Source organism: Chrysochloris asiatica, unplaced genomic scaffold (assembly GCF_000296735.1).
Source record: "Chrysochloris asiatica unplaced genomic scaffold, ChrAsi1.0 scaffold00266, whole genome shotgun sequence".
Taxonomy (NCBI): domain Eukaryota; kingdom Metazoa; phylum Chordata; class Mammalia; order Afrosoricida; family Chrysochloridae; genus Chrysochloris; species Chrysochloris asiatica.
Window position 1 is genome coordinate 61,367 of NW_006408784.1, and position 27,444 is coordinate 88,810.

At 38.6% G+C, this 27,444-nt stretch overlaps 1 protein-coding gene across 2 annotated transcripts in view; it reads left to right on the top strand.

Annotated features, from left to right (window-relative positions):
• Window positions 1-8,900: 8,900 nt before the first annotated feature.
• SSH2 (slingshot protein phosphatase 2) overlaps window positions 8,901-27,444 on the top strand; it is a 302,716-nt gene continuing 284,172 nt past the window's right edge. Inside the window, exon 1 of one of the 2 annotated variants that reach the window (XM_006874177.1) lies at window positions 8,901-9,211. In XM_006874177.1, the coding sequence (XP_006874239.1) occupies window positions 9,149-9,211 (63 nt within the window). In that variant the 5' untranslated portion in view covers window positions 8,901-9,148. The remainder of the gene's footprint in view (window positions 9,212-27,444) is intronic. The other variant, XM_006874176.1, reaches the window with a different exon arrangement.

Genomic DNA, 27,444 nt, shown 5'->3' on the forward strand with positions numbered 1-27,444 from the left:
ATCGGTTGGAACTGACTCAATGGCACTTAACAACAAGGTCGAGGGTATGTCGAGAAACATTTTTATATATTTGTTCAATGAACACTTAGCCAAGAATTGAAATGAGTTTGTTACCCCAAAATGTGTCAGTGGTTTGGCAATTATGTGATGATCTTCCTTGATGTGATTTGATGTGATAAACCAATAGGAGGATTAATGGTGGGAGACCAAACATGAGTGTTTAACTACCAAAGACATTTATTATAAAAGGAAGTAGAAATAGAGTTTAATCAGATTTATTTTTTTTACCCTCAGGAATCTTAGTGGTTACAAAAACAGATGGACAGCCCACTAAAACATTGATTATCTACATATAATATTAGAAAACTCCATATCTGGTGGCAAAAATCTGACTTTAGTTACCACAATGGAGAGTCTAACCTCTAATCTAGCTTTCAGACCTAAACCAGTTCATTTACTCAATCCCTTTACTTGAAGGGAAAACTGGGGTTCCCTTGAAGAAGGATCCTGAATTAGGTATAATATATATTGAAAATCTTTCTCCAAGTTTTCCCCAAAGGGACAAATGCCCATTTCCTAAAATGACAATGTATTCTTTTGATGATAGAACTGGGACTCTGAAAACCACATTTCTGTCTTGAGAGAGGTGGGTCTACTGTTGTGGTTAAGTGCCTTTGAGTTAGTTTCAACTCATAGCGACCCTGTTATAGGGCTTCCAAGGAGCAGTGGTTAAGCTTGAACCACCAACCTTGCAGTTCAAAGCGACCTTGCATTCTAGTACATTAACCCACAGTACCACACCAGGACTCCGGTGGGTCTATTAGGCACTGCCAATCAGTGGCACCAGAGATAGAAGCCAAGCTGGAGTAATTACAACTTGTCTATTTCCTGAGTACTTCCGTGCTGCTGCCTGTGGCATACTGAATCTTGTGATCTTTTCTCCAGCAATGGTTCCTCATCCTAGTAGCAGCAGTGCCTTCCTCTAGTAGCAACTGCATACATGTTGTAGTTTGTCTAGCATTTGCAGAATTTGTTTAGTTGATTCAAAGACACCAGTACCAGCCAATCTACGTCCAACATCAGAAGTCTGGACCCCAGGTCCATGAAGCTCCTATTTCCAAGTTCAGAGACATCAACACCAGTTGAGCAGCATATTCTCAAGTAATCTGATTTTCAGTTCTCTGGGGCCACTTCTCTAAGTTTATAAGCTTTGTTTTCTTTGGTTGTTTCTGTTTTGTTTTCCAGTCCTAATGGTGATAGCAGTTGCTATCTTTGTGATACCTTGTTGTTAAGTGCTGTGGAGTCCATAGCAACTCTATATCTTGTTTCTCAGGAGTGACTGGTGACTCTGAACTGCTGACCTTGAGGTTCAAACTGACCTTGAGTGCCACAGCAGGACTCTTTTATATTTTAGATTCCTTTTTTTTTTAACCTTTTCAGTTACCTACTTAACAACTTTATATCAATTATTTGTTAAGTTCTGTATGTTCAAATAATTGGCCTGGTTTCTATTTTCTGTCTGGATACCAATACAGTTAAATGAAGTTAGTAAAAAATGATTGAAATTAAAAACAGTGACAGCCAGGTGGAGGCAACATGATTGAGTCATACTCCAGTCACTCTAGACACTCCAGATACAATAGCGTCATTATCATATTAATTTATACTTGTTATATTAATTTGCAACTGTGCCCAAGTAATTTCAAATGTATGAGACTAGATTATTAAGGACAGATGTCATGATTTTCAAAATCTTTTTTTAATTTCTTGCTCTTAACAGCTTAGCTATATAAACTGTAATCTTTTAAATGTTATATTATACTTCATTAGGTGTGCCATGAATGAGTTACAGATGTACTGCAAGATAGTTATCTCCTCAGGCCTAGGAGTAGGGCTGAAAAGTCTGGGGTGGTTTCACCCTCTAGGCAATTCAGTACCAGAAAATGACAGTTTGATCTAGGGAGTCTCAGAGGGCAGCCCCAGAAAACCAATATCTGATTACCCACCTTAGTGTCTCACATGGTCCCAGAGGTGGCAAGAACAATGAAGGCCTTTTTTGAGCAAAGCAAAGGAAATGTTCTACTACCAGGGCATCAGCTTCAGAGGCCAGCTATAGTATTCACTGATGCTTATAATAAATATTGAGCCTTGGAACTAACTGTTAAAAGAATGAATATTCCAGGTGCCGACGGAGCAGGACTCAAGCTAGAGTGTGATAGGGAAAAGTGGGGAGGCCTGTCAGATGCTCTTGATGAATTCAGTTCCCAATCTCTCTTCATATAGACTAAATTCTTCCCTATGTGTATAGCCGTTGCCCACATTAGCTGCAGAGTGGTTGCTCTAATAACACAGATGTGCTCTGCAAATTAGAGCTTTGTCATTATTTTGAAATACATATTTGATATGAAAACAGTTTGTTGTTGTTGTTGTTGTTAGGTGCCATTGAGTTGGTACTGACCCATAGCGACCTTATGCACAGCAGAATGAAACACTGCCCGATCCTGGGCCAAACTCACTACTGTTGCCACGCTTGAGTCCATTGATGCTGCCACTTGGCCAATCCATCTCGTTGGGAGTCTTCCTCTTTTTCTCTGACCCTCCACCTTACCAAACATGTAGATACTAAATCCAGTCACATAACATATTTTGCATACATATTTTCAAATTACAGTCATCAGTAGAATAAAACTAAGAGTTAGTAGAATCAAAACTTCGTCTCTCATACTTCGGACATATTGTCAGGAGGGACCTGTTGCTGGAGAAGGGTATCATGTTTGGTAAGGTGGAGGGTCAGAGAAAAAGAGGAAGACCCCCAGCAAGATGGATTGGCAAAATGGCAGCATCAATGGGTCCAAGCGTGGCAACAATTGTGAGGTTGGCCCAAGACCGGGTAGTGTTTCGTTCTATTGTACATAGGGTTGCTAAGAGTTGGTACCTACTCGATGCCACCTAACAACAAAGTAGAATCAAATATAATTTACACTTGTAAATTTTGAATTGTTGTGAATAGTTTTGAATTTTGCTATCACCTATTTTTATAAACAAAGTTCACATTAACAATGACCAACACAATTTGAAGATATCACCATTATGAAAGAAAGAAAAGACAAAATGAATGTCAGAAGAGACTGAAAATTACTCTTGAGCATAGATAAACTAAAGTAAAATGGAAGAAATGAAGTAAAAGAGCTGAACAAAAAATTTTCAAGGACAGCCTGAGAAAACAAAGTAAAGTATCATAATTAAATGTGCAAAGATCTAGAGTTAGAAAACCAAAATGGAGGAACTTGCTCAGCATTTCTCAAACTGAAAGAAGTTGATTGAAGAAAAAATTTAAGCCTTAAGTTGCTTTGTTGAAGAATTCTATGGTCAAATTTTTGAATGATGCAGAAAGCATCAAAAGTAGATGGAAGTAATACACAGTTACTGTATCAAAAAGAAATGTTCAGTGTTCAAACATTTCAAGAGGTAATATATGATCAAGAACCAGTGGTACTTAAGAAAGAAATCCAAATAGCACTGAAGTTAATTTTCACAGTGGTGAAAAATAACTGACTCCAGGAATCTACAGAATATAAAATGAAATCTTTCAACAAACTGATGCAGCATTGGAGGCGCTCACTCATCTATACCAAAAAATTTGGAAGACAACTACCTGGCCAACCGATTGGAAGAGATCTATATTTGTGCCCATTCCCAAGAGGTGACCTAATGGAATGTAGAAATTACTGAACAATATCATTAATATTACATGCAAGAAAAATTTTTCTGACAGTAATTCTAAAACAGTACATTGACAGGGAACTACCAAAAATTCCAATTGGATTCAGAAGAGGATATAGAACTAGGGATATTATTGCTGACGTCAGATGAATCTGGGCAAAGGCTTTCAACTGCATGGATCATGAAAACTGTGAATAACATTGTCAAGAATTTGCATTCTAGAACACTTAATTGTGCTTGTGAGGAACCTGTACATAGACCAAGAGCCAGCTGTTTGAACAGAACAAGGGGACAGTGAATGGTTTAAATTCAGGAAAGGTGTGTGCCAGTGTTATATGCTTTTACCATACTTATTCAATTTGTATGCTGAGCAAATAATCCAAGAAGTTGGATTATATGAAATATCGTTTTAGTATCCTAATTTTTCATTAAAACTACGTAATACGAAGAAACAACTTAACAACAACAATGTAAAGAATAAACTTTTTCTACCAAGCCCCATATAGTTGACTCTCAAATTCATTTTAGTTTATCCAATGTGCTATGATATTTCTGTATATATATATATATATATGTGTGTGTGTGTGTGTGTCATGATAGGAAAAGGTTGGGAAGCACTTCTTTGACCTTTAGACCAGAATTCTTAACCTGGGGCACTAGATGGATTTCAATGTGTGTATAATATGCATGCACATCTCTCTGAGGGGCACAGTAGTGTTCATGAGACTTATAAACCTTAGAACCAGCAATCTCACGGATTTTTAAAAGTTCCCCTATAGTTCACCTCTGAAAAAGTGATAATACAAGGATTAAATGGACTCCAATGGCACAATGGGGCCTCTATTATTGTAGGTGGATAAAGTGAAGGTGCTGTAAAACAGAACTAGGAGAACTTTTGTCTCTTTGTTGTTGTTAAGTGCCGTTGAGTTGGTTCTGACTCATAGTGACCCTGTGTAGGGTTTCCGAGGAACGGCTGCTGAGTTTGAACTGCCGACTCTGTGGTTCAAACCAGCCTTATGGTCCAGTGCGTTATCCTTCAGCATTTCTTTGGGCTCCCACTTTTGGGAATTCTGCTCTTGGCCTATTTCTCAAATGCAGCTACACAGTATGAGGAACCCAGGGTCCTGTCCACTATTACAAGTAGACACTTCCTCTCTCAGACCACAAAGAAACTAGGGTGTAATTACTGCTGTGCTTATCCTGCTAACAGGCTCTGAGACACTGAGAGGTATACAGACATCTATTTTGTTTCTAAAATAGTGTCTAGTTTATATTAAACATTCAACAATTATTTTCTGAATTAATGAATATGTACCAATAATTTCCAAATCTTAGTTTCCTTGGAAGATTATATACCAGGAAAAGACATTCTTCTATAAGTAACTTAACTTTCTGATACAACAACCTTAATGTAAATTCAAAAGTGGCTGCAACAGTACATTGACAGAGAACTGCCAGAGGTTCAAGCCAGATTCAGATGAGGATGTGGAACAAGGAATATCAAATGCTGATGTCAGATGAATCTTGGCTCAAGGCAGAGAATACCAGAAAGATGTTTACCTGTGCTTTATTGAACATACAATGGCTTTTTTGATTGTGTGGATCATGACAAGCTAAGGATAATATTATAGAGTATGAGTATTCCAGAACACTTAATTGTGCTCATGAGGAACTTGTACAGAGACCAAGAGGCAGTTGTTACAACAAAATAAGGGAACACGGAATGGTTTAAAATTAGGAAAGATGTGTACTAGGGTTGTATTCTTTTACTATACTTATTCAATCTCTATGCTGAGCATATGATCCGAAAAGCTGAATTATATGAAGAAGGTAGCATAAGGATTGGAGGAACACTCATTAACAACTGTGATATGCAGATGATACCACCTTGATTGCTGAAAGCGAAAAGCACTTAAAATACTTCCTGATGAAGATCAAAGACCAGAGCCTTCAGTATGGGTTGCACTTCAATGTAAACAAAACAAAAATCCTCACAACTGGACCAATAAATAACATCAAGATAAATGGAGAAAAAGTTGAAGTTGTCCAAGACTTTATTTTGCTTGGATCAACCAACAATACTCATGGAAGCAGTAGTTAAGAAATCAAACAACGTATTACATTGGGCAAATCTGCTGCATAAGACCTCTTTAAAGTATAAAAGAGCAGAGATGTCATTCTGAGGACTAAGGTGGGCCTGACTCAAGCTATGGTATTTTCAGTAACATCTATACATGTGAAAGTTGGACAGTGAATAAGGAAGACAGTAGAAGAATTGATGCATTTGAATTTATGGTGTAGGAGGAGAATATTAAAAGTACCATGGACTGCCAAAAGAAGAAACCAATCTGTGTTGGAAGAAGTACAACCAGACTGCTCCTTGGAAGTCAGGATAGCCAGACTTTGTCTCTTATACTTCGGATATGTTATCAGGATAGACCAGTCCCTGGAGAAGGACATCACACTTGGTAAAGTGGAGGGTCAGAGAGGAAGAGGAAGATCCCCAATGAGATGGATTGAACAGTAGCAGCAGCAATGGGTTCAGGCATAGCAACAATTGTGAGGTTGCTGTAGGACCAGACAGTGTTTTGTTCTGTTGTGTATAGGGTCACTATGAGTTGGTACTGACTTGATGGTATCTAACAACAACAACAACAATGTAAATTTAAGTATCTTATACTAAAATTATGACCAGAATTTAATCCCCCTCAGCTATGCTGAACAAAAATGTTCTATACCTACGTACAAAAGAGACATTATTTGATCACTGATCTACTACTAAGAAAAGGCACAAATGTCTTTTTGTCCATTTTAGTCTCTTTTTGATTGATGTTATTCTTTGCACATGGGATGAACTCAACAAAAGCTGGGCCAACTTAGAACAAATTTAGAGAATAACTAAGTAATCTTAATTACAAACAGGCGTTCTGGCGTGTCCCTATAGGATGGCACTGGATTGCTAACCACAAGGCTGGTGGTTCAAAACCATAAGCAGCTCCTCAGAAACCCTAAACAGGGTCATTATGAGCAGGAATCAACTCTACAGCACTTAACAACAACAATTACATATAGGATTTTATAGTTTACACTGCACTTTACTACACATTACCTCATTTGATCACAAGAATTCTGTGAGTTTGAGGGGAACAGCTCCATTCCTACAGATGAAGTAATTATAGCTCCAAAAGTTTCCATTTACTAAAAGTTTTACAGAGCTGGAACTAGAAACCAGGTCTTTTGATTCCTAACCAATGCACTTTCCCACTGTAAGATTAATGGAATAAAACAGTTTCTCGTATTCCATTAGAATTTAAGAGCATATTGCTTCAAAAAAATAATCAATGTTGTGTTCCCTGAGTCAGTAAAAGAATCAACATGCAATGTGAGTGGCAATGAGTTGGAATCAATTCTAAGGCAACTAACAACAACATTGATTTAAATATTACTGTTTCTAGAATGATACTTTGGCTTATGTTGTTGTTAAGTGCTGTCGAGTTGTTTCTGACTCATAGCAACCCTGTATAGGGTTTCCATGACTTTAAATCTTTGCGGTAGCAGAAAGTCTCATCTTTCTCCTGGTGGGCTCAAACTGCTTTGTGGTTCACAATCCAGTGCTTATCCTAGAGAGATAAAACCACACATATATTTCATTTATTTGAGTTCATTCAGTTTTCATCTACAAATATTTCTTTGCTATGTATATAGCTTCCCTTTTGTCTCTTAAGCAATGGTTCAAAGTTCTTACATTTGAAACTTGTCTTCTCTTTTTCTGTTTACTGAGTAGTTGGGGGGCGGGGAAGAGTTAGATAGTTTAATCTCAGAACCATGTATCTTTGTTTAATTTTGTCTTTCAGGCATTCCTGATCACCACCAGGGGGCAAAAGCCTACCAGTTGGCTCTTCTGCAATACACTCTATATAGGACTGTACAGTACAGGGACCCTTAGTGTTTGATTCTTGATGGAACCTCTCTACTAATTATTTCAACCACAGGGCACCAGGGAGAGAACAAAGGCTCATCACAGAGGGCTCTTGTGACACTTAACTATATAGCAGCCAGAAAGAGGTCATGACAGCTCTGTCAGTTTAAAAGAAGCAATGTGAGCCAAGAATATTTGAGTAACCAACAAGAGGATGTGGGCTTTAACAATTGCAAACTTTGGTGTGTGTGTGTATCTGTGTTCTCTTTTCTACAGTTTTGAAATGAATGGTGATATTTACCAGCAGATCCACTCAAATTTAGAATTAGCTTTGTTAACTATCTTTCTCTATGCAAATAACCGATAAAAAGTGTTTTGTTTTGTTTTTTAACATTCTGGGTTTATGTTATGTCAGTGTATCTTTTAGAAAATCATTCCTTTGAAATATTTTTTAATCTGATATTTTTCCTGTATTTATGAAAGAATGAAATCTAGAGACGAGAAAAAATTGCAAGGTGGAAATGCTGTTTGACTAACAGAATTTCTTCACAGTAGGAAGCAAGTGGGAGATAAAGTGCAGGTTGCACTCTTACAACTCTGTGAACCCAGTTTTCTTTAAACTTCCTGGCTCCCTCAGCCTCTGTTCACCTCAGGAATAATGAACGAGTTTTAAGATAGGGTTCAGAGTAATAGAGAAAGCTGGAGGATACCATGAAGCTTTACAGAGTATAAAATTTAAATCTTTCTTTAAAAAAGTTTAATTATAAAACTTGGACTCTAAGACAGAACGGTGAGAAAGCTCAATGAGTCTCAGAGAAGAGGGCCAAATGGAGTTAACTCGCGCCAGAAGGGTCTCTAAGCACAGTCCCCACTAAGCTCAGAGAAAGCGTTTGAAAACCCCGGGAGTTCCTTTCAACCAGAAAGCGTGTTTTACTAGGGGTTTTCACCACAGTTTTCTTCTCACTACTGTTGGTTAGGCTGCAAGCCCCACCTCAAAGAGTGGGAGTGGAGACATCAGCATCACCCCCCACCCCCTTCTCGCTCTCCTCGACCTCTCCGTCCCACCCTACTCAGCAGCCTCAAGCAGCGGCAAACGAAGAGATTACAGAGCAAAGGAGAAAAACGGGGAGCGGGGCGGTGGCCAGAGGCGCACTCGTTCGGTCGGCTTCCGGCAGCTCAAGGGTTACCGCGAGGCGGCGGCGCGCGCCGAGGGGAGAGGCGGTTGCTGACAGGTGGCGCCTGCGCACTGGGAGTGCTCATTGTGCCCCGCAGCTGCCGAACCGCCCGCCAGCCCGCCCGCCTGCCCGCCCGCCCGCCGCTCGCTCGGCGCGTCAGTCTGCGAGAGTCCGGTGGTGGGTGCGGAGCCTGTGGCCGTTCCAGCGGCCTCCTTCTCCTCCCGTCTCCCTCACCCCATCCCACACCCTTCCCCATCCCGGCTCCGTCGCCCACCCGCCCCACACACTCAGAACAAGAATGCCCTGCCCGGAACAACCCAGCAGCGCCTAGATGGCTTTGGTCACGGTTCAGCGGTCGCCTACCCCCAGCACCACCTCCAGCCCCTGCGCCTCGGTGAGTCCCTCACGGCGGCCGCTCAGCTCGCTTCTGTCACTGCGGTTCGGCTTTGCCTCAGCGGGTCCCGCCGAGAGCCACTGCGCACGCGCTGCGCCGCTTCCCAGGCCTTGGCACTCGGCTGCCGCGAACCCCCAACACCTCCCATCTTAAAGACGAGCTGCAGGAACTACCGGATGTTGGGTTTTAACCCCCTTCGCCCTAAGCACCTTGCTCTACAAGGCCCTGGACTTGAACCCCTGAATGGCATGCGATCCTCCGGCTTGAGCACTTCCTTTCGGGAATGAGTCATTCTGGCTTTCCACCCTCCCCCTTCTTTTACCCTCTGTTGCTTTGCTGCAGGGACAGAAGCATGGGGTTTCTCGTCTCTGTTGCCCCTTACACACACCTCCACCCATTCATGGAGCCGTCCAGCATTTGCACACTGCACCTTCTTCTAAAGGCTCTCCGGGTGTGTACCTTCCCCCGTCACTTGCTCTCTTTCTTGGGCTCTGTACTGTTGGGGCTCCATTGGACTGCTCAACGGCAGTTACTCCTCGGTTTCTCCCCGCCTCGAAAGAGGGGCAATGGTCTCTGCTTCTTCGCTCACTTAGCTTTTCTCTACCAAGTCCTGAAGCATCTGGCGCTGCTTGATGACCATTGCCAATTCATTTCCATCTTACGGACGTTTGTGCCTCACACTCATTGCTCCTGATCGTTCTTGTTCTCGGGTCGTGTTTGTATGGCTCGTTACTTCAGATGCCTATGCCAATAAAGCATGCTTCCAGAAGGAAAAAACCCAGGAACCAGCCTTTTCCGGCTGGGCCCTTCTTTGCCTTTTGCTCCTCACCCCACCACCACCTTTTTTTCCTTCATTCTTTGAGGCTTTCTTTCAGAAAAGAATTCATTTTAAAAATAAATAAAATGTTGCATCAGTGGCGCAAAATGGACTCTTAGAAAAAACATTCTGCGGTTTTAGAGAGAAAAGGACTGTATGAAAATATGAGCAGTTGGGAAAACCACCTTGAACTTCCTACAGAATTGTGTTTTCTTTAGCTGTGTTGGTGGATTTAGTAGTATAAAGTTGCAAAAAAAAAGAATTTTCAGGAAACACTGTTGTATTATTTGAAGAAAAAAAAAAAGAATCAAATGACTCATTAATATTTGCATGTTAACGGAGGCCTGAGCTCTGATATCTTGAAAATATGCTGGTTTGTGTAATTTTAATATAGTTTCCTGAAGTTCAGCATTTTATTATGTATTGCGGTGGTTTCTTTCTTTCTTTTTTTTTTAACTTTCTTTTGCATTTTGAGTGACCAAATTGGCAACTGTACCCAAATTCTAGAAGTGATTGTTTTTCAGAGGTTAATGTATCCTGTGTTGTTCCAGGATAAGCAGTACTAGGTCCTTGAGTAGAAGTTCAGAGAGGCAGATTTCTAGAGACTCTAAGGAAGAATTTTGTAACAACAGAGCAGACTGCTTTTCAAAATCCTAAGTGCCAATTGCTGGAAGTATTCAAACCAAAGCTGGGAGACCTTTTGACTGGGAGGTGATATAAAGAATTCTTGCATTGGAGGACTTCCAAGGCTCTTTCCAACTCTTAAGATTCTGTAATTTGACAATAAGTACACTTCAAAGGTGGTAAAATATTTTAGGGTCCTCTGAAAGTAAAAATCATAGGGGTAGAAATTTAGTATAATTTATTCTCAGTATATTACTTAATGCTTAGTTTTTGGATCATCTTAATTCACTCTCCGTGGTAAATCCTTTGGGAATGACAGTGGTTAAAGGCCTGATTTTGACTGAGAAAGCAATAGAAGATCAGTAGAGTCATGCAAAAAACTAGAACCCAGTGTTACAGTAACTTTATTTTTCCTGGGCATGTTGGAAACAGTTTATGCAATAATAATGTATATTTAGTTGTCATCATATTAATTTTCTAAATGATTAGTGAATGATTCGTGTATAGTAAAGCCATATCTACTTGATATGACTTAATTTTCCAAAACATGATTACTTTAGAATCTTGATATATGTTAATAGTCACTTTTAGCATATGTAATTGAATTGATCTTGTAGTAACCCAGTTGTTGAGCTTAATGACTGATATGTTTACATCTGCTTGCTATAGCTTGCATATTTCAGTTGTTTATGTGTGGTCCTGGGTGCAGAGGTATCCTGCAGGATGAGGAGGAGAGAGTATGAAGTAATCAACATTGTTGATTACCTTTTCCTTTAAATTGTTTTCCTATTTGGCTTCATCCTGAGCTCTGTTTAGCTGAATTTTTTGTTGTTGTCCTTTTTTTGATCCTTGTGCTCCAGTATTTGGCTACTTTTTGACCTGCATGTATTTTGCTGTTATACTTCTTGCCGCATGAATAAGTTGGAGTGTTTATTTTCAAAAAGAATAAAAAAGCAAAGAGACTCTGGAGAACCATCAAAGGAGAGATTTGGTTTGTGAGCCTGGAAATGTGAAGATTTGTATTAATCATTTTAAGCATTCTTTCATACTTCTTTGGAGTGTTGGTGTGGTGCTGTAGACTAATGCACTGGACTGCAAAGTTGGTTTGAACCGCAGTGTCGGCAGTTCAAGCTCATCAGCTGCTCCTTGGAAACTCCGTACAGGATTGCTATGGGTTGGAACCTACTCGACAGCACTTAACAACATTATACTTCTTTAGGATGTGGGACATATACAATATTGTCAACTCTGTGGTATTATTTTCATTATGCATTTAAAAAACCCTTATTGATCACCTATTTAATATCACCTACTAGGTATGAATGATCATCTATTAGGTATAAATATTAAGATGTGTAAGACATTGATCCTGTCCATAAGGACCATGTAATTGTGTGTGTGTGTGTGTGTGTGTGTGTGTGTGTGTGTGTGGTGGAGAACAAACATGGAGTGAGGGAGTATAAAAGGAAAGAGGGAAGAATGATATTGTATTATTAACTAAAGGGTCATGTAGTAGCTGTACTGTTTGAATTTAGGCTAAGATAAATTTACTAATGGCAATGATAAGATTAATAATAATATCAAACATTTTTTAGACCCTTATTCTATGTCAGACATCGTGCTAAGTACCTTAAATTAATTAACTCAGTTATTATTCACAATATACTCAAAGGGAGTTGCTGTTATCCCCATCTTACAGATGAAGCTGAAGCAAAGAGATTTTAAGGAAGGTGTTCAAGGAAAAGTATTTGAGGGACCTTCAAATTGCACACCCTTCAAACAGTGCACCCCACAAACTTTTTGAAGCCCCTTTGTAAGCAGTAGGTGATTCTTAAACTGGACCTTGAAGGATGGGTTGACTGTCTATAGGCCAAGATGGAGCTGGGAAGAAGAGAGTATTTAAAGTGGAGAGAAGTCATATGTACCGTGACTTAGAGGCAGAGAAGTACAAAGCATATATGAAGGAATTAAATATACCAGTTTGAGAAAGGGTTTGTTTGAAAGAGTAGTGAGAAAGGACAGTAAGGCAGTTAGGGCTACACAGGGATTTTAGCTTGATTTAACTTGATGGAGAAGGTAAATGACAGTTATCAGAGGTATTTGAGAGCTATGATCCCAGTTGTATTTTAAGGAAATTTATCTAGCAGTTGTGGGCCAGAGGGACTTGAGGGAGGGAAAGAGGCCATGAGTGGAGCTGGTTAGAAACTGTTAATGTGGCCTTGTTGTTAAGTGACCACTGTGTCACCAGGACTTCTAATGCAGGACATCTAACATAGTCCAAGGTTAAAAGACTTGCTGAAGGGTGTTGTAAAACTGGTTAGTGTAAGAAGTCACACTAGAACTGAGTTCCCTGCTACATATCTCTTTCCATAGTGTGATGAAAGAAATGACGTAAGTTTCTGGTCCACAGGTCGGTCTAGTAAAGGAACCAAGACTCGAGACACAATCAAGGACTCACATTCTCTCAGCAAGTCTTTTATATTGTAGCCTTTATTACTTAGAACAGAATCATCCAAGTGTATGCAAATCATTTTTAGATGATACCCTATTAACTTCTAATTTGTACATGATTCTTAGAATCCTAAGTAGTTGATTTTCTTACTCTTAGAAGACTGCTGCTGCTGTGTCCTGTCCAGTCATTTCCAATTCATAATGATCCTGTATAGGGTTTCCAAGGCTGTAAATCTTCGTGGGAGCAGAAAAACCCCTTCTTTTCATGGAGCAGCTGATTTGAACTGCTGATCTTATTAGTAGTCCAACGCATAACCCACTGCAATGCCAAAACTCCTTCTTAGAAGAGACTCATGTTGTTGTTGTTGAGTGACATTGAGTCTGTTCCAACCTGTAGCGACCCTGTATAGCGTTCCCAAGGAGCAGCTGGTGAGCTTGAACCACCAACCTTGTGGTTCAAACCAACTTTGCAGTCCGCACATTAACCCACAGCACCACACCAGGACTCCTAGGTACTGTTAAAGGCAGGCTCCTGATAGTGCTAGGATATAATGGTTTCACAGCAAGCAAGAAGGAAGAAAACCTATAAATGGCTGGCATAAGGAAAAAAAAAAAAAAGAGGCAATTCTGGGCTACTTAATATAGTATTCAATAGTCCCTGTGAGTTGATATTATAGTCATAATGATGACCCTAAATCATCATAAGAAAGCATGGTGGTGTGCTATGGAGTTGGATCCAACTCATAGCAACCCAATATAAGAAGGCTTGTTGTTGTTAAGAGCTGTAGAGTCGGTTCCGACCCTCTATAGGGTTTCCATGGAGCAGCTGGTGAGCCTGAACCACCGACCTTGTGGTTCAAACCGACTTTGCAGTCCAGTGCATTAACCCACAGTGCCACACCAGGACTCCATAAGAAGTCTTAGTCTCATTTTTTATATTTTGAAGCAATCAGGATTGAATGTGATATAAATTTAGGCAGACTTTAACCAATTTTCACCAAAGATTTGATGTTTACGATACATGTTTATGTTAATTGGCAAATACATTTTTGAATAAATTATACGTATTTTATTTATGAACTAGAAATACATATTGTTATTGTTATGTGCTCTTCTGTAGCTCCTGACTCAGTGACCCTGTATAGGATTTTTGGTATTGTACATCTTTGTGGGAGCAGAAAGCCGCAGCTTTCTCTCACTGAGCTCAAACCATTGACCTTGTTCTTAGTCCAGGGCTTATTGTACAGAGCCACTGAACTCCTCTATATGTATAGATGCAAAAATATAAAAAATTAGGAGTACGGTGGCTCTAGAAGATAAGCAAGAGGATAAGCAATGGACTGTGAACTACAGGGTCAGTAGTTCAAGGACACCAGATGATCACAGGAGAAAGATGAGACTTTCTGTTCCCACAAAGATGTATAGCCTTGGAAACCCTGTACAGGGTCACTAGGAGTAGGAACCGATTCGATGGCACTTAACAACAACATACCTTGTTTATCCTGTATCATGCAAGGAACCCTGATGGCTCAGTGATTAAAGAGCTTTGGTATTAACAGAAAGGTCAGCGTTTCAAACTAACCATGCTGGACAAAGATGTGGCCATCTACTTCTTTATAGATTATAGCCTTGGAAATTGTATGAGGCAATTCTGTGGTGTCTTATAGGATAGTTATGAGTTAGGAAGGACTCAGTGGCAAGGTTTTTTTGAATCATGAGGAAAGAGATAGATATACACATGCTTTTATATATGTATTGTATTTCCTCACGATGCTTGGTAAATTATTATTGAATACTATGCAAGGAGGCTTCACAAAGTTCATGGAAAAAGTTTATTATATTTTGATTCCATTTTCCACCAACTTTTTCCCTGTATGTTCAAATATGGCCATACTTCTTCTCTTTGTTGTTGTTGTTAGCAGCTGTGGAGTTGGTCCACAACTTGTGGTGACCCAATACACAACTGAATGAAATGCTGCCCAGTCCTGCACCATTCCCATGATCCATTGCTGATTGGACCAGTGTGATCTATAGGATTTTATTGATTTATATTTGGAAATAGTTCTTCAGGCCTTTCTTCCTAGTCCATCTTAGTCTGGCAGCTCCACTGAAACCTGTCCAGCATCATAGCAATGCACAAACTTATACTGACAGAGGGGTGGTGACTGCACATAAAGTACATTGACCAGGAATCAAACCCAGGTTTCCCAGATGGAAAGCTTGAATTCTACCATTGAACCAAGACAAATATGAAACTGATTTATATAATCCAGAAATATAAACCAGAAATCCACTGCTGTGGAGTCACTTCTGACGCACAAAACCCCTATAAGACAGAGTAGAACTCTGAGGCAGTAAATCTGTATTGAAGCAAACTTCCTCATCTTTCTCCCATAGAGCAGCTGGTGGGTTCCAACTACTAGTCATTAGGTTAGCGCTCAGCGTTTAATCCATTGCATTACCATGGTTCCTTATATGAAGTATAGCTGCTTAAAAGTAATGCTTTTTCATTTTTTGAAGATAGCTTTAGAAACTTAAATTATAGAAGTAATACATGGCCATTGTGGGAAATTTGAAAAGTACAGAAAAGAGAATAAAAGATACTTCTGGCATCATTGTATACTTGTGTGCTTTTAAATTTTTTAAGCTGTACATATTCCATATCATTTATTATATCTTATTTAAATGACTTTGGCCTTATTTATTTTATTTTATTTAAGTGACAAATATTTTCATATTTTTCAGTAATAGGAATTGGGAAGGTAATTAGAAATTAAATGATTAATGAGAAAATAATAACCATTGGCCATTTGCCTTTGTAAATCTCTCAATTTCTCATTGTCAGAATAAAATGATTGAAAATAATCTCAAGGTGATGTAAGGATTTCAGTCTATTTATTACCCTTTTACTTTTGCCATATCATTTAAATGACTACATTAGTTATTTATTCAAACCCACCAACTACTCATCGTAAACCCTACACAGGGTCGCTATGAGTCAGAACCAGCTTGACAGTACTTAACAACAACAGACATTTCAACTAATTTTGGGTATTAAAACATTTCTGCAACTTTGGAAATAATTATTTGATTTCATTTTGAAATATTTGTTAAGATTTTGAGAAATGTGGATTACAGAGCATAACCAGTTTAAGGCTTTTTGTACATATTGATACTTTCTAAAAAGATTGTTTCAGTTAACACTTATTTTAACCAGCATACTATAAGAATGTTGGTTTGTCCTAACCTTGACACTGGGTACTCTCAGCTCATTTTTAATCATTACTAATTTTTGAGGATAAAAAGTGACATCTAATTGGTTTGATTTATATGATCTATCTGGTAGCGTAGTGGTTACAAATCAGGCTGCAAACCTCAAGGTCAGTAGTTCGAAACTACCAGATGTTCCACGGGAGAAAGATGAAACTTTCTGCTCCCGTAAAGATTTACAGCCTCAGAAACTCTGTACAGAGTCGCTCTGAGTCGGAACCGACTGCACAGCACATAACAACAACAACATTAGAAAGATGGAGTCCTGGTGTGGCGCTGTGGGTTAATGTGCCAGACTGCAAAGCTGTTTGAACTGCAAGGTCGGCGGTTCAAGGTCACCAGCTGCTTCTTGGAAACCCTATACAGGGTCACTATGGGTTGGAATTGACTTGAAAGCATAAAATTCAATGATTTTTAGTAATTTATAGAGAACTACTTTTGCTACTATCCTGTTTCTTTTTTGTAAGCTATTCCTTCTTTTTGTTTTATCTCTTGATATATTATGAATATTAACGCAATATTTATTCAAGACAAAATTTTTCATCAGTTGCTTTTCTATTCCCTTGGTCTGCATGCTACAGTTTTGCTTGTTGTTGTTGTTAAGCGCCGTCAAGTCAATTCCGACCCATAGCAACCCTGTATAAGGTTGCCAAGGAGCAGCTAGTGAGCTTGAACCACAGACCTTGCAGTTCAAACGACTTTGTAGTCTGATGCATTAACCCACAGTGCCACACCAGGACTCCACACAGTTTTGCTTAAAAGCCCTCTAATGAGCCAGTCTTGCTTACCTGTAGCCCCATCTCTTCCCCAAGTCCCTGTCTTGTTCACTGCTCACAGTCATGCTGATATGCGTGCTTCCTGTGGTCTCAGGCTTTTGTTCATGCCATTTCCTTTGCCTAGAATACTTTTCCTTCATCTCTTTATCTAACTAATTGCTACTCATCCTTAAGGTCTCAGCTTAAATGTTACTTCTTCTGGGAAGCTTCCCTGACTCAACTCCCAACTATGGTAGGTGCTCCATCTATGTACACCATAGTACCCTCTACTTACCTATCATGGCTCATACTGCTTTACTAACACGTGATTGTTTTAATCCTTACACCACCCCAAGCCCTCCACGCAACCCCCCCCCTCCCATTTCCAAACTGGGTCTATTTGCATGGTTTTGTTCCAGCAATGCTCAAAAATATTTGATGTGTTAATCAAAGGAAGAGTCAATGAATATAGTAGTCAGATTTAACAATCTTTTCTATTTTCAGTTCCTCCATTCTTTTTAAGCATAGAAAGACATCTCCAGATGTTAAAGGATATGACTACCTTTGACCCCTTTTAACCAGGCTTTAGATATGTACTGCCAAATTATCCTCCAGAAAGCTTGAACCAATCTTGGTTTACACGCTTCATATGAGGATGTCTGTTTCACTGTACTCTCATCATCATCCATTTTATTTAGCATATTGTTTATTGACCACTTATGGGGTGTCATACTGTAATGAATATGTTATGTGCACTGTAGTATTTAATTTTCATATTACTCCTTTGGGGTTTGTTGTTAAGTGCCGTCAAGTCCATTCCGACTCATAGTGACCCTGTGTAGGGTTTCCAAGGCTATATATCATCTTTCTCCTGTAGAGCAGCTGGTGGGCTCAAAACACCAACCTTGTGGTTTACAGCTCAGTGCTTATCCTATGGAATCACCACATTCCCTCTTTTGGGGTAGATATTATTATCCCTATTTTACAAAGAAAATTGAGACTCAGGAAAAATAAAGTGAATTGCCTAGGGTTATAGGTGGTTCCAGAAACCCTCTCTTTATCCACTAGTATTTTATTGTTGTTTTGATTAATATTTTTTAACAGTAGGATTAAACAGTTTTCAAATATTTACTATTATATGTTTTGAGTACAAATGATACATTGATCTTTTTCCTATGGTTCTCAGCACTGAACCCTTTTCAGATACTTTTACAAAGTGCCCTGCATTTTCTTGCCCAGCAGAGCAGCACAGCTGCTGGTTGGTTACAGTGCCCCTTACTTTCTTATTTGTCAGGAGGAAATCTGGCGAAGTGCTCTTAGCTCTGAAATGTAGTGAAAGGTCCCATGGTTTCAAGACTTCCTGAAAGACAGGGTGAGATAAGGGGATGCTAGAATTAAATGGGAAGGTATAATGTATTTGTTTCAGCATAGATTTTATAGACCTGTTTGACTTGGTTAAAAATTCAGTCAAAAAGCAAAAAGGCAGTGTACTACCTTTTTGTGTCTTGCATTATCCTTGTTTCTGAGGATATCTACTTATTCATTAATTTATACCATTACTGGGACTCCAACAGCCAGTTAGTCCCTGACCTCAGGAAGTGTAGGTTGTCAGACTGGTGTTAAATAAATAATTAGATTACAGTATATTGCTGCTGCTGCTGTTAAGTACTTTTGAGTCGGTTCCGACTCATAGCGACCCTGTGTAAGATTTCCCAGGAACGGCTGGTGAGGTTGGACCACTGACCTTGCGGTTCAAACTGACTTGGCAGTCCAGCACATAGACCTGCAGCGCCACACCAGGACTCCATATTACAGTATGTTGTTGTTGTTAAGTGCGGCCGAGTCGATTACAGTATAGTTATCACAAATTATATGTCTTGAGGAAGAAAAAAGAAGGCACTTAGGGAGTTCTCACTAAACCTTAAAGAATGAATAAGAATTATCCAGCAAACAGAGGGCGTGGAGGGATGCACTCCAGGTAGGGTCAAATGTATGAATTTAAGGATGTGTGTTAGGAACCAATATAGTGTTAATGGGACAGAAGTAAAGATAATATCCTGGTGACACTGGGTTAGCAGCTCCAGTTCATTAGCAGCTCCTTGGGAGAAAGTCAAAACTGTTTGTTCCTGTTAAGATTTACAGTCTCAGAAATCCTACATAGAATTGCTATGAATTCAAATTGACTTGATGACAGTGGATGGGTACCCTTATTTTACCTTTAATACAAGGGTAAGCCAAAAAGTATTGTTACTAGTGTTTCAGTTCATATATACAAGGGTTTATTCCAAACAAAATATGTTTAAACATGTCTCTCCAATCAGCGGATAACTACATGAAAATTTTCTCAGTAGTACACTCATCTTAATCTCATTACAGTGTCTTCAAAAAAGGACATTTTTTTGTGCCATAGAAAGAAATAATACTGAGGTTAGGGCTAATACCAAAATTTTAACAAACCTCAAATGGACATCTTCCTACATCATTGAAGCTTTGGAATAAGTTTATGGGAATGCTGCCCTACATTGAAAATAACAGTTTTTAGATGGATTAACCATTTTAACAAAAGTTGGGATGACTTCAAAGATGAGCCAGTGGAGGGAAGACTATCAACCTTGACAAATGAAGAAACTGTGACTGAAGTCCAAAAACTTAATGGAAGACCATAGAATTACCATTGATGAGATAGCTACTGAAGATGGGATCTCACATGGTTCAGCATTTTCAATTTTAAGTGAACATCCTGGCCTTAGTAAGCTTTCATCTCCATAGATGCCAAAAACATTGTGAAAAGATCAGCTAGCTCAAAGAGTTGATCTTTCCGTCAGTCTCTTAAAATTGAAGCTGATAAGGATGATTTTATGGGATGAATCATAACTGGAGACAAGTCTTAGATTTACCAACATGATCCAGAGAGTAAAGTCCAATCAAAATAGTGGCTTACTGTTTTGGAGAATTCCAAAGGGATAATCTTGATAGATTTTTTCAAAGGACACAGGATAATCACGAGGGCTTATTTTGAAGACTGTTTAAGAAAATTGAAAGCTGCATTAGTGAGGAAAAGACCAAGAAAGTTACATCGAGTAATTTTTCCCCATCATTACAGTGCACCAGCTGATTTTTCGAGAGTAGCAAGGGCTGTCCTATTGGAATCTCCTTGGGAAACAACCTATTCATCTTCAGCCCAGATCTCACCGCTTCAGATCTCTCTGTTCCCCAAATTCAAATGGAACATGATTTGAGTTCTTTGAGCATGCCTAAACTGCCTTTTTGGTGTGGTGTAAATCAAAGAGCTCAGAATTCTTTGAGTAAGGGTTAGAAAGGTGGAAACAAGATCTTCAGAGGGATACAGACCTAGATGGAGAATATGTTGAGAAACAATAGCTTCATGTTTTGTTTAATACAAGTTTCAATGATTTTGTAGCAATATCTTTTGACTTACCTTTGTACTGTATATTCCCTTGGCATTTCTTTCAAGTGAATTTGTTGAAATGTGGAATTGTGAACAAGAAACCTTAAAGTATAATTGTTTTAATAATGGCACACTTAACAATAACAACAGTATTTTAAGTGTTTGCTGTGGTAGGTATTGGGCTCAGCACAACCATTTCAAGGAGTACTATTCCCATTTTACAGATGAAGAAATGGATCCTCAGAGAAGTACCCATACTTGTCCAGCTAGGAGTGACAGAACTGGGATTTAAATCCGGGTTGTTACACTTAGTGACCAACTACTAGGCTATACTACTTTCTGGGTGTTAGAATTAGTCCTCTGTGCCTAGATGTTTGATTTCTCCCGTTTTTGAAACTATGTTACTTCACTTTTGCCTTGTTTTTATTTGAATCTTGGTGTACTTGATAAACTCAGTTTAGTTCAGGTTTGTGGAGAGCCTCCTCAAGCGTGTGGGATGATGTACGGTATTGTCCTTGTGAAATATTGCCCTTGCCTTTCAGAATTTACAAGTCTAAGGAAGGGGGGGAAGCAACTGCAAACTAGGCATGTTTAATAAAATATTAATAAAATACCTTGTATGCTGACAGCATGCAGTAGGAGAGACACAAACCAAGCGTGTACATGGGAAGAAGATAGCAGTTCTGAAGGGAATAGTGAACAAAGAATGTACAACAAACTTATCTGAAAAGATAGAGGAACAATATCTTTCAAGTTAGGAAAATGAAGGACACGTTATTTACTTCTAGATAGTAATTCCTTTCATCTGCATTCACTATTGTTTTTTTCTGCAGCGTGGTTATTACAATATATAGTTATATCGCCAGATACTGAACCGTCTTCAGTCTTTGCAAAGTATGTGTTTATATGCATTACCTTTTATTTGAACTGTTTTTCGTATCCTACTTCTATAACTTACTCACGTTAAAAAAAAAAAAAAAGGCCTCTCTTTTTTACTGCTTTGGACAGATAAAAGAATGTAAGAAATTATATTTATGGTTAGAAAGTCTTTATCTGTTGGATAATATGTCTGAAATGTAAGGAAAAATATTTCCATACAGTTGGTTCATTGGAGCATTGATTCTCCAATTGCTACTTGTGACACTTTTATAGAAACAACAAGAATTTAGGAGATCCCTTTCTTCATAATTACAATATTTCACATATCTCAGGCAGGAATTAGAATAAGCCACATGTTAATATCTCATAACATATTATCTTATCATAACATATTATTGTACTTCTGATGTGGCGCTATTGGTTAATGCGCTGGACTGCAAAGTCCACTTGAACTGGGAGGCATGTGGTTCAAGATCACCAGTTGCTCCTCAGAAACACTATTACAGGGTCGCTGTGGGTCGGAACCCAACTCAATGGCACTTAACAACAAACAATAATTAAGGAATCTCATTGTGTGTGGGGGGGGGTGGGGAGTGGGGAGGAATTGGTAAAACCACTGTGATTTAGAATAAAAATTGTGCCTGCCAGTTTGTCTAATATGGGGCATATAGGTGTAGGGAAATTGTATAAGTATTTTCATTTCTTTCTTTCTAGGTCTTCAAAAATACCTCTAATAACATGAAGCAGTCTAACATAGTGCTTAAGAGTATAGGATCTTTCTGGCTTTATAATTTACTAGATTTAGACAAGTCATAGAACAATCATATGCCCAACTGTAAATAGGGGTAATCTTAGTATACTTCCTTTATAGGAATGTTGTAAGCATTAAAAGAGAGAATACATAAGCACCAAGCATGGCTTGTGCTTTTTTTTAACGATGGTGATTTAGGGTTGCTATTTGGTTACTAAGTAATTTTTCATTATAGCACATATTTGGTGGAGGAAGATTTTGTTTTATGACCATGAAGTTCAAATGGGTAGCCTATTTCCGAGGTTAATTTTTCCTTTATCTTTTCCTTTTGTAACTCAGTGGGTTCATTTTTTAAAATTAGAGAATCTCTGTTCTGGTTACTGATACCCACAGCAAAGTATGATTTTGTAATGACTTTGGAACATCATCCAGAATGATTAATGTAAGTATAATCTCCTTCCCTTGAGAGTTTATCAATTTAGTAGTCCATGCTTAGCATCATATTCATTTATTAGATGTTTTGTGATAGGGTAGGACAGTTTGCCTAGTCAAATCATTGTGTTATAAATTATATGGCAAAATACAGCAGAAATTGGTAGATATTTTCAAAATATGGGGATATTTTAAAAATCATATGGCTATAAATTATATGGCAAAATACAGCAGAAATTGCTAGATATTTTCAAAATATGGGGAATCCGAAGACACTGAATGTATTCATGGGTTTAAATATAACTTGGCAAGGGAAACAATAGGTGAGAAGAATGATCTGTTTAATTCAGCTATTCCGAGTAGTTTGCAGTTGAAATTGAATGCAGCTTTTAGAAGATGCATTTCTAAGCAACTGAATGTACTCACTATGACATAAAAAGAGGTCTTTGGTTCAGGCTTTGGTTGCATTTTGGTTATAGTTTTTATTATTGAACTCTTGTCAGAAAATAGAGGCAATTCATTTCATTCTAGAGACAGAGAATATTGAAAGTTTTACTAATCTTTCTGTGAGTACAGTACAAGTATTTTGATCTGTCTATACAAGTTGCAACTTTCTCAGCTCTGAATACATTTTTATGCTGATTCTGTGGATTTTAATTAAATTTCAAAGAAAACTCTTCTGACTGTAAAGGAAGTCTTTAGATAAGGTGCAGCCGAAAAATTCAGGAACTCCAATACTTCGTGACAAAAAGTTAGATATGAAACAGTCTTGAAAATTACATCTAGGACTTTTAGGAGAAAGAAAATATTCTTTCAATATAAGCAATTTTTTTTTAAATTTCAATTTGTAAATTAAAAAAAAAAAGAATTCTATTAAAATTATAAAAAGTCTTTTTGTACTCTTGATGGTTGCTTATAGAAAACTATAGCTGTGGCTCAAAATTTAAAAACTTAAAAAGGCACAAGGAAGATTTGGTCCTCTATCTTGCATGGGCTTCTTTAGATGCTAGTCTGCCAAAAATTAGAAATAGAGATGTTGCTCACCAAATTAGTCTTTGGTTTGTTCCCAGCTCTTTTTTCAGGTGATTCAGTCACTTAGAGGAAAACTATGTTTTAACAGGTTTGAACATGCTTATCCTTAAGGAGCACTGATGAAGTGAGGGGAGACGCACAAGAACACCCAAACTTGCAGGTAGTACCCATTTGACCTAGCCTCGATGGCTTTATTATCAGAACTAGAGTTCTTGTTGTTAAGTGCTGTTGAGTCAGTTCCAACCCATAGCGACCCTGTATAGGGTTTCCAAGGAGAAGCTGGTGAGCTTGAACCACCGACCTTGCAATTCAAACTGCATTGCAGTCTGCTGCATTAACCCACAGTGTCACACCAGGACTCCAGAACTAGACTTGTTGTTGTTAGGTGCTGTTGAGTCAGTTCTGACCCATAGTGACTCTGTATAGGGTTTCCGAGGAGCTGCTGATGAGCTTGAACTACCAACTTTGCAGTTCAAATGGCTTTGCAGTCTGGTGCATTCATTAGCCCACAGTGCCACACCAAGACTCCTAGAGGAAGATAAAAAAACAACAACAATTTTTGATCAAGGAAACGGTAAATTGCTACAAGTTGATGAACTTGACCTACACTTATGGAGGTAGTAGCTCAAAATACCAACAGAGAGGGAAGGAGTCTTCACATCAAATATTAATGCTATCCCCTCGGTGTACAGGGTAAATAGAGACAGGCAACTTAGACATTGGCTACCTAAAACAAGGGGGCGATAAAGGCACGAAGTGACTGGCTTACAAGTTTTCAAGAGGGAGTATAAATAAATAAAGTGTGTGGGGGAAGATAGAGTCCTCACTGAATTGTTTTTATCTTGTCTAGACAGGTCTGGTGAATAGAAATGGGGATAAGATTCTTATGATTCGATAGTGAATAATTGTTACCATGACTAATTGCAATTATCACCACTATAAATTATAGGTAGAAGTTTTGTAACAAAAATGGGGGAGTAGTTAATCTTACTGTCCAGAAGCAGGACCCTAGGACCATCAAGGGAGATTTTTGGCTTAATTTTCTTTCATAGATTTTTGCACATTGTTGAATTGTACTCATATGCAAATGAGTTTTATGCACAAAATGTTATCTTGAGAACCAGTGTAGCTATTAGCTATTTTATTTAAGCTGTGTTAGTGTGTCTACTCTTTTTTAAATTTATGATTTAGAAAGTTGGGTGACTGAGATTCTGTGTTTTATTCTTTCTTAATTCTTCTTGGTGCAGTAGGGTAAATGCCAAAAGGCCCTTGGTTGGAATCCACCAGCCGCTATGTAGGAGAAAGATGAGAATGTCTACTTTCATAAAGATTTACAACCTATGGAGCAACTGTACTTTGTCCTGTGAACCCTGTTGTGGTGCTGTAGGATAGCCACTGGACTGCAAGGTCGAGAGTTCAAACTTACTAGCCTCTCTCCAAAACTCTATACAGGGTTGCCATGAGACCTAAGGAGTCCTTGTGTGGTGCTGTAGGTGAATACACCAGACTGCAAAGCCGTTTGAACTACAAGGTTGGTGGTTCAAGCTAACCACTTGCTCCTTAGAAACCCTATACAGGGTCACTATGAGTCAGACCTGACTTGCTGGCACTTAAACAACAACAACAACAACAACAATGAGACCTAAGCCAAGTTGACAGCACGCAATGACAACAACTCTATTTTACATGGCTGTTATGAGTTAGAATCAACTGACAGCAGTGGAGTTTTTTATTTTTTGCTTTTGTTACTCTGCTTATATACTGAAATCCCTTATCCCCTACTTCCTTTTTATACTTTTTTAAATCTTTTTTTTTTATAGCTATTTCTGAAAAAATAATCATGGTAATTCTTTAATTAGAAATAGCCTCTGCAATATTTGTGTGGTCTACAAAAGGAAGCCTTGTAAATATAGAATTAGATTACATATGGTTCTAAATTCAAGGTTGAAGGAGAAAAAACATATCAAATATACTGCTTGTCTTTGGAAACTATTTAAATTACAAAAATCTCATTTGAAAATCCTGTTGTTGCTGTTAGGTGCCGGTTACTGTCAATTCGGTTCTGACTCATAGCAACCCTATGCACAACAGAACAAAACACTGCCCAGTCTTGCACCATCCTAACAATCTTAACAAAGATTGTTGAGCCCATTGCTGCTGCCACTCTACCAATCCATCACAGTAAGGGTTTTCCTCTTTCTCGCTGGCCGTCCACTTTATCTATCACGATGTCCTTCTCCAGGGACTGGTCCTTCCTGATAATGTGTACGAAGTATAACTTACTATCCTGGATTCTAATTAGCATTCTGACTGTACTTCTTCCAAAACAGATTTGTTTGTTCTTCTAGCAGTCCATGATAACTTCTAATATTCTTCTCCAACACCATAATGCAAATGCAGCAATTTTTTATGGTCTTTCTTATTCACTGTCCAGCTTTCACATGCATATGAAGCTATTGAAAATACCATGGCTTGGGTCAGAAGCACTTTAGGCCTCAAACTGACATCTTTGCTCTTCAACACTTTAAAGAGGTCTTGGGCAGCAGATTTGCCTAATGCAATGCAGTGTTTGAATTTTTGACAGCTGTTTCCATGAGTGTGATAGTGGATCCAAGAAAACTTAAGTCTTTGACAATTTCAATCTTTTCTCCATTTATCATGATGTTATGTATTAGTTCAGGGGTGAGGATTTTTGTTTTCTTTACATTGAGGTGCAATCCATACTGAAGGCTGTGGTCTTTGATCTTCATCAGTAAGCATTCTAAGTCCTCTTCATTTTCAACAAGCAAGGTTGTAAATAATCTGTATATTGCAGGTTGTTAATGAGTCCTCATAGTCCTGATGCCATGTTCTTCTTCACATAATCCAATTTCTTGGATTGTTTGCTCAGCATACAGATTGAATAAGTATAGTGAAAGAATACAACCATGGTGCACACCTTTCCTGATTGTAAACCATTAAGTATCCTCTTGTTCTGTTAAAACAGCTGCCTTTTGTCTGTATACAGGTTCCTAATGAGCAAAATTAAGTGCTCTTGAATACTCATTCTTCACAATGTTGTCCATAGTTTTTCATGATCCACGCAGTCAGAAGCCTTTGCACAGTCAGTAAAACACAGGTAAACACCTTTCTGGTAGTCTCTGCTTTCAAGATCCATTTGACATTATCAGTGATATCCCTTGTTCCATACCTACTTCTGAATCCACCTTGAACCTCTGGTGGTTCCCTTTCAATGTACTGGTGCAGCCAATTTTGAATCATCTTTAGCAAAATTTTACTTGCATGTGAGATTAATGATACTATCTGATGATTTTTGCATTTAATTGTGTCACCTGTCTGTGGAATGGGCACAAATATGGATCTTTTCTAATCAGTTGGCCAGGTAGCTGTCTTCCAAATTTCTTGGCATAGATGAGTGAGTACCTCCAGTGCTGCATCAGTTTGTTGAAAGATTTAAATTTGTATTCCATCAATTTCTGGAGCCTAGTTCTTGGCCAATGCCTTCAGTGCACCTTGAACTTTTTCAGTACCATTGGCTTTTGAACATATGTTTGCTCTTGAAATAGCTGAACATCATCTGTTTCTTTTTGGTAGAGTGACTCTGTGTATTCCTTCCATTTTCTTTTTTTTCATTACTTTTTTTTTTCTAATGTTTTGTTGTGAATTATATGATAGTTTACATGGGAGAACATTAGTTTTACATTCATTCTATCGTATATCGTTTCATTGCCATGGTTATAATCCCCTCCATGCATCATCAACCAACCAAAGGGTGTACCCTGCAAACCTGCCCCCTACATTACCCACTGCCCC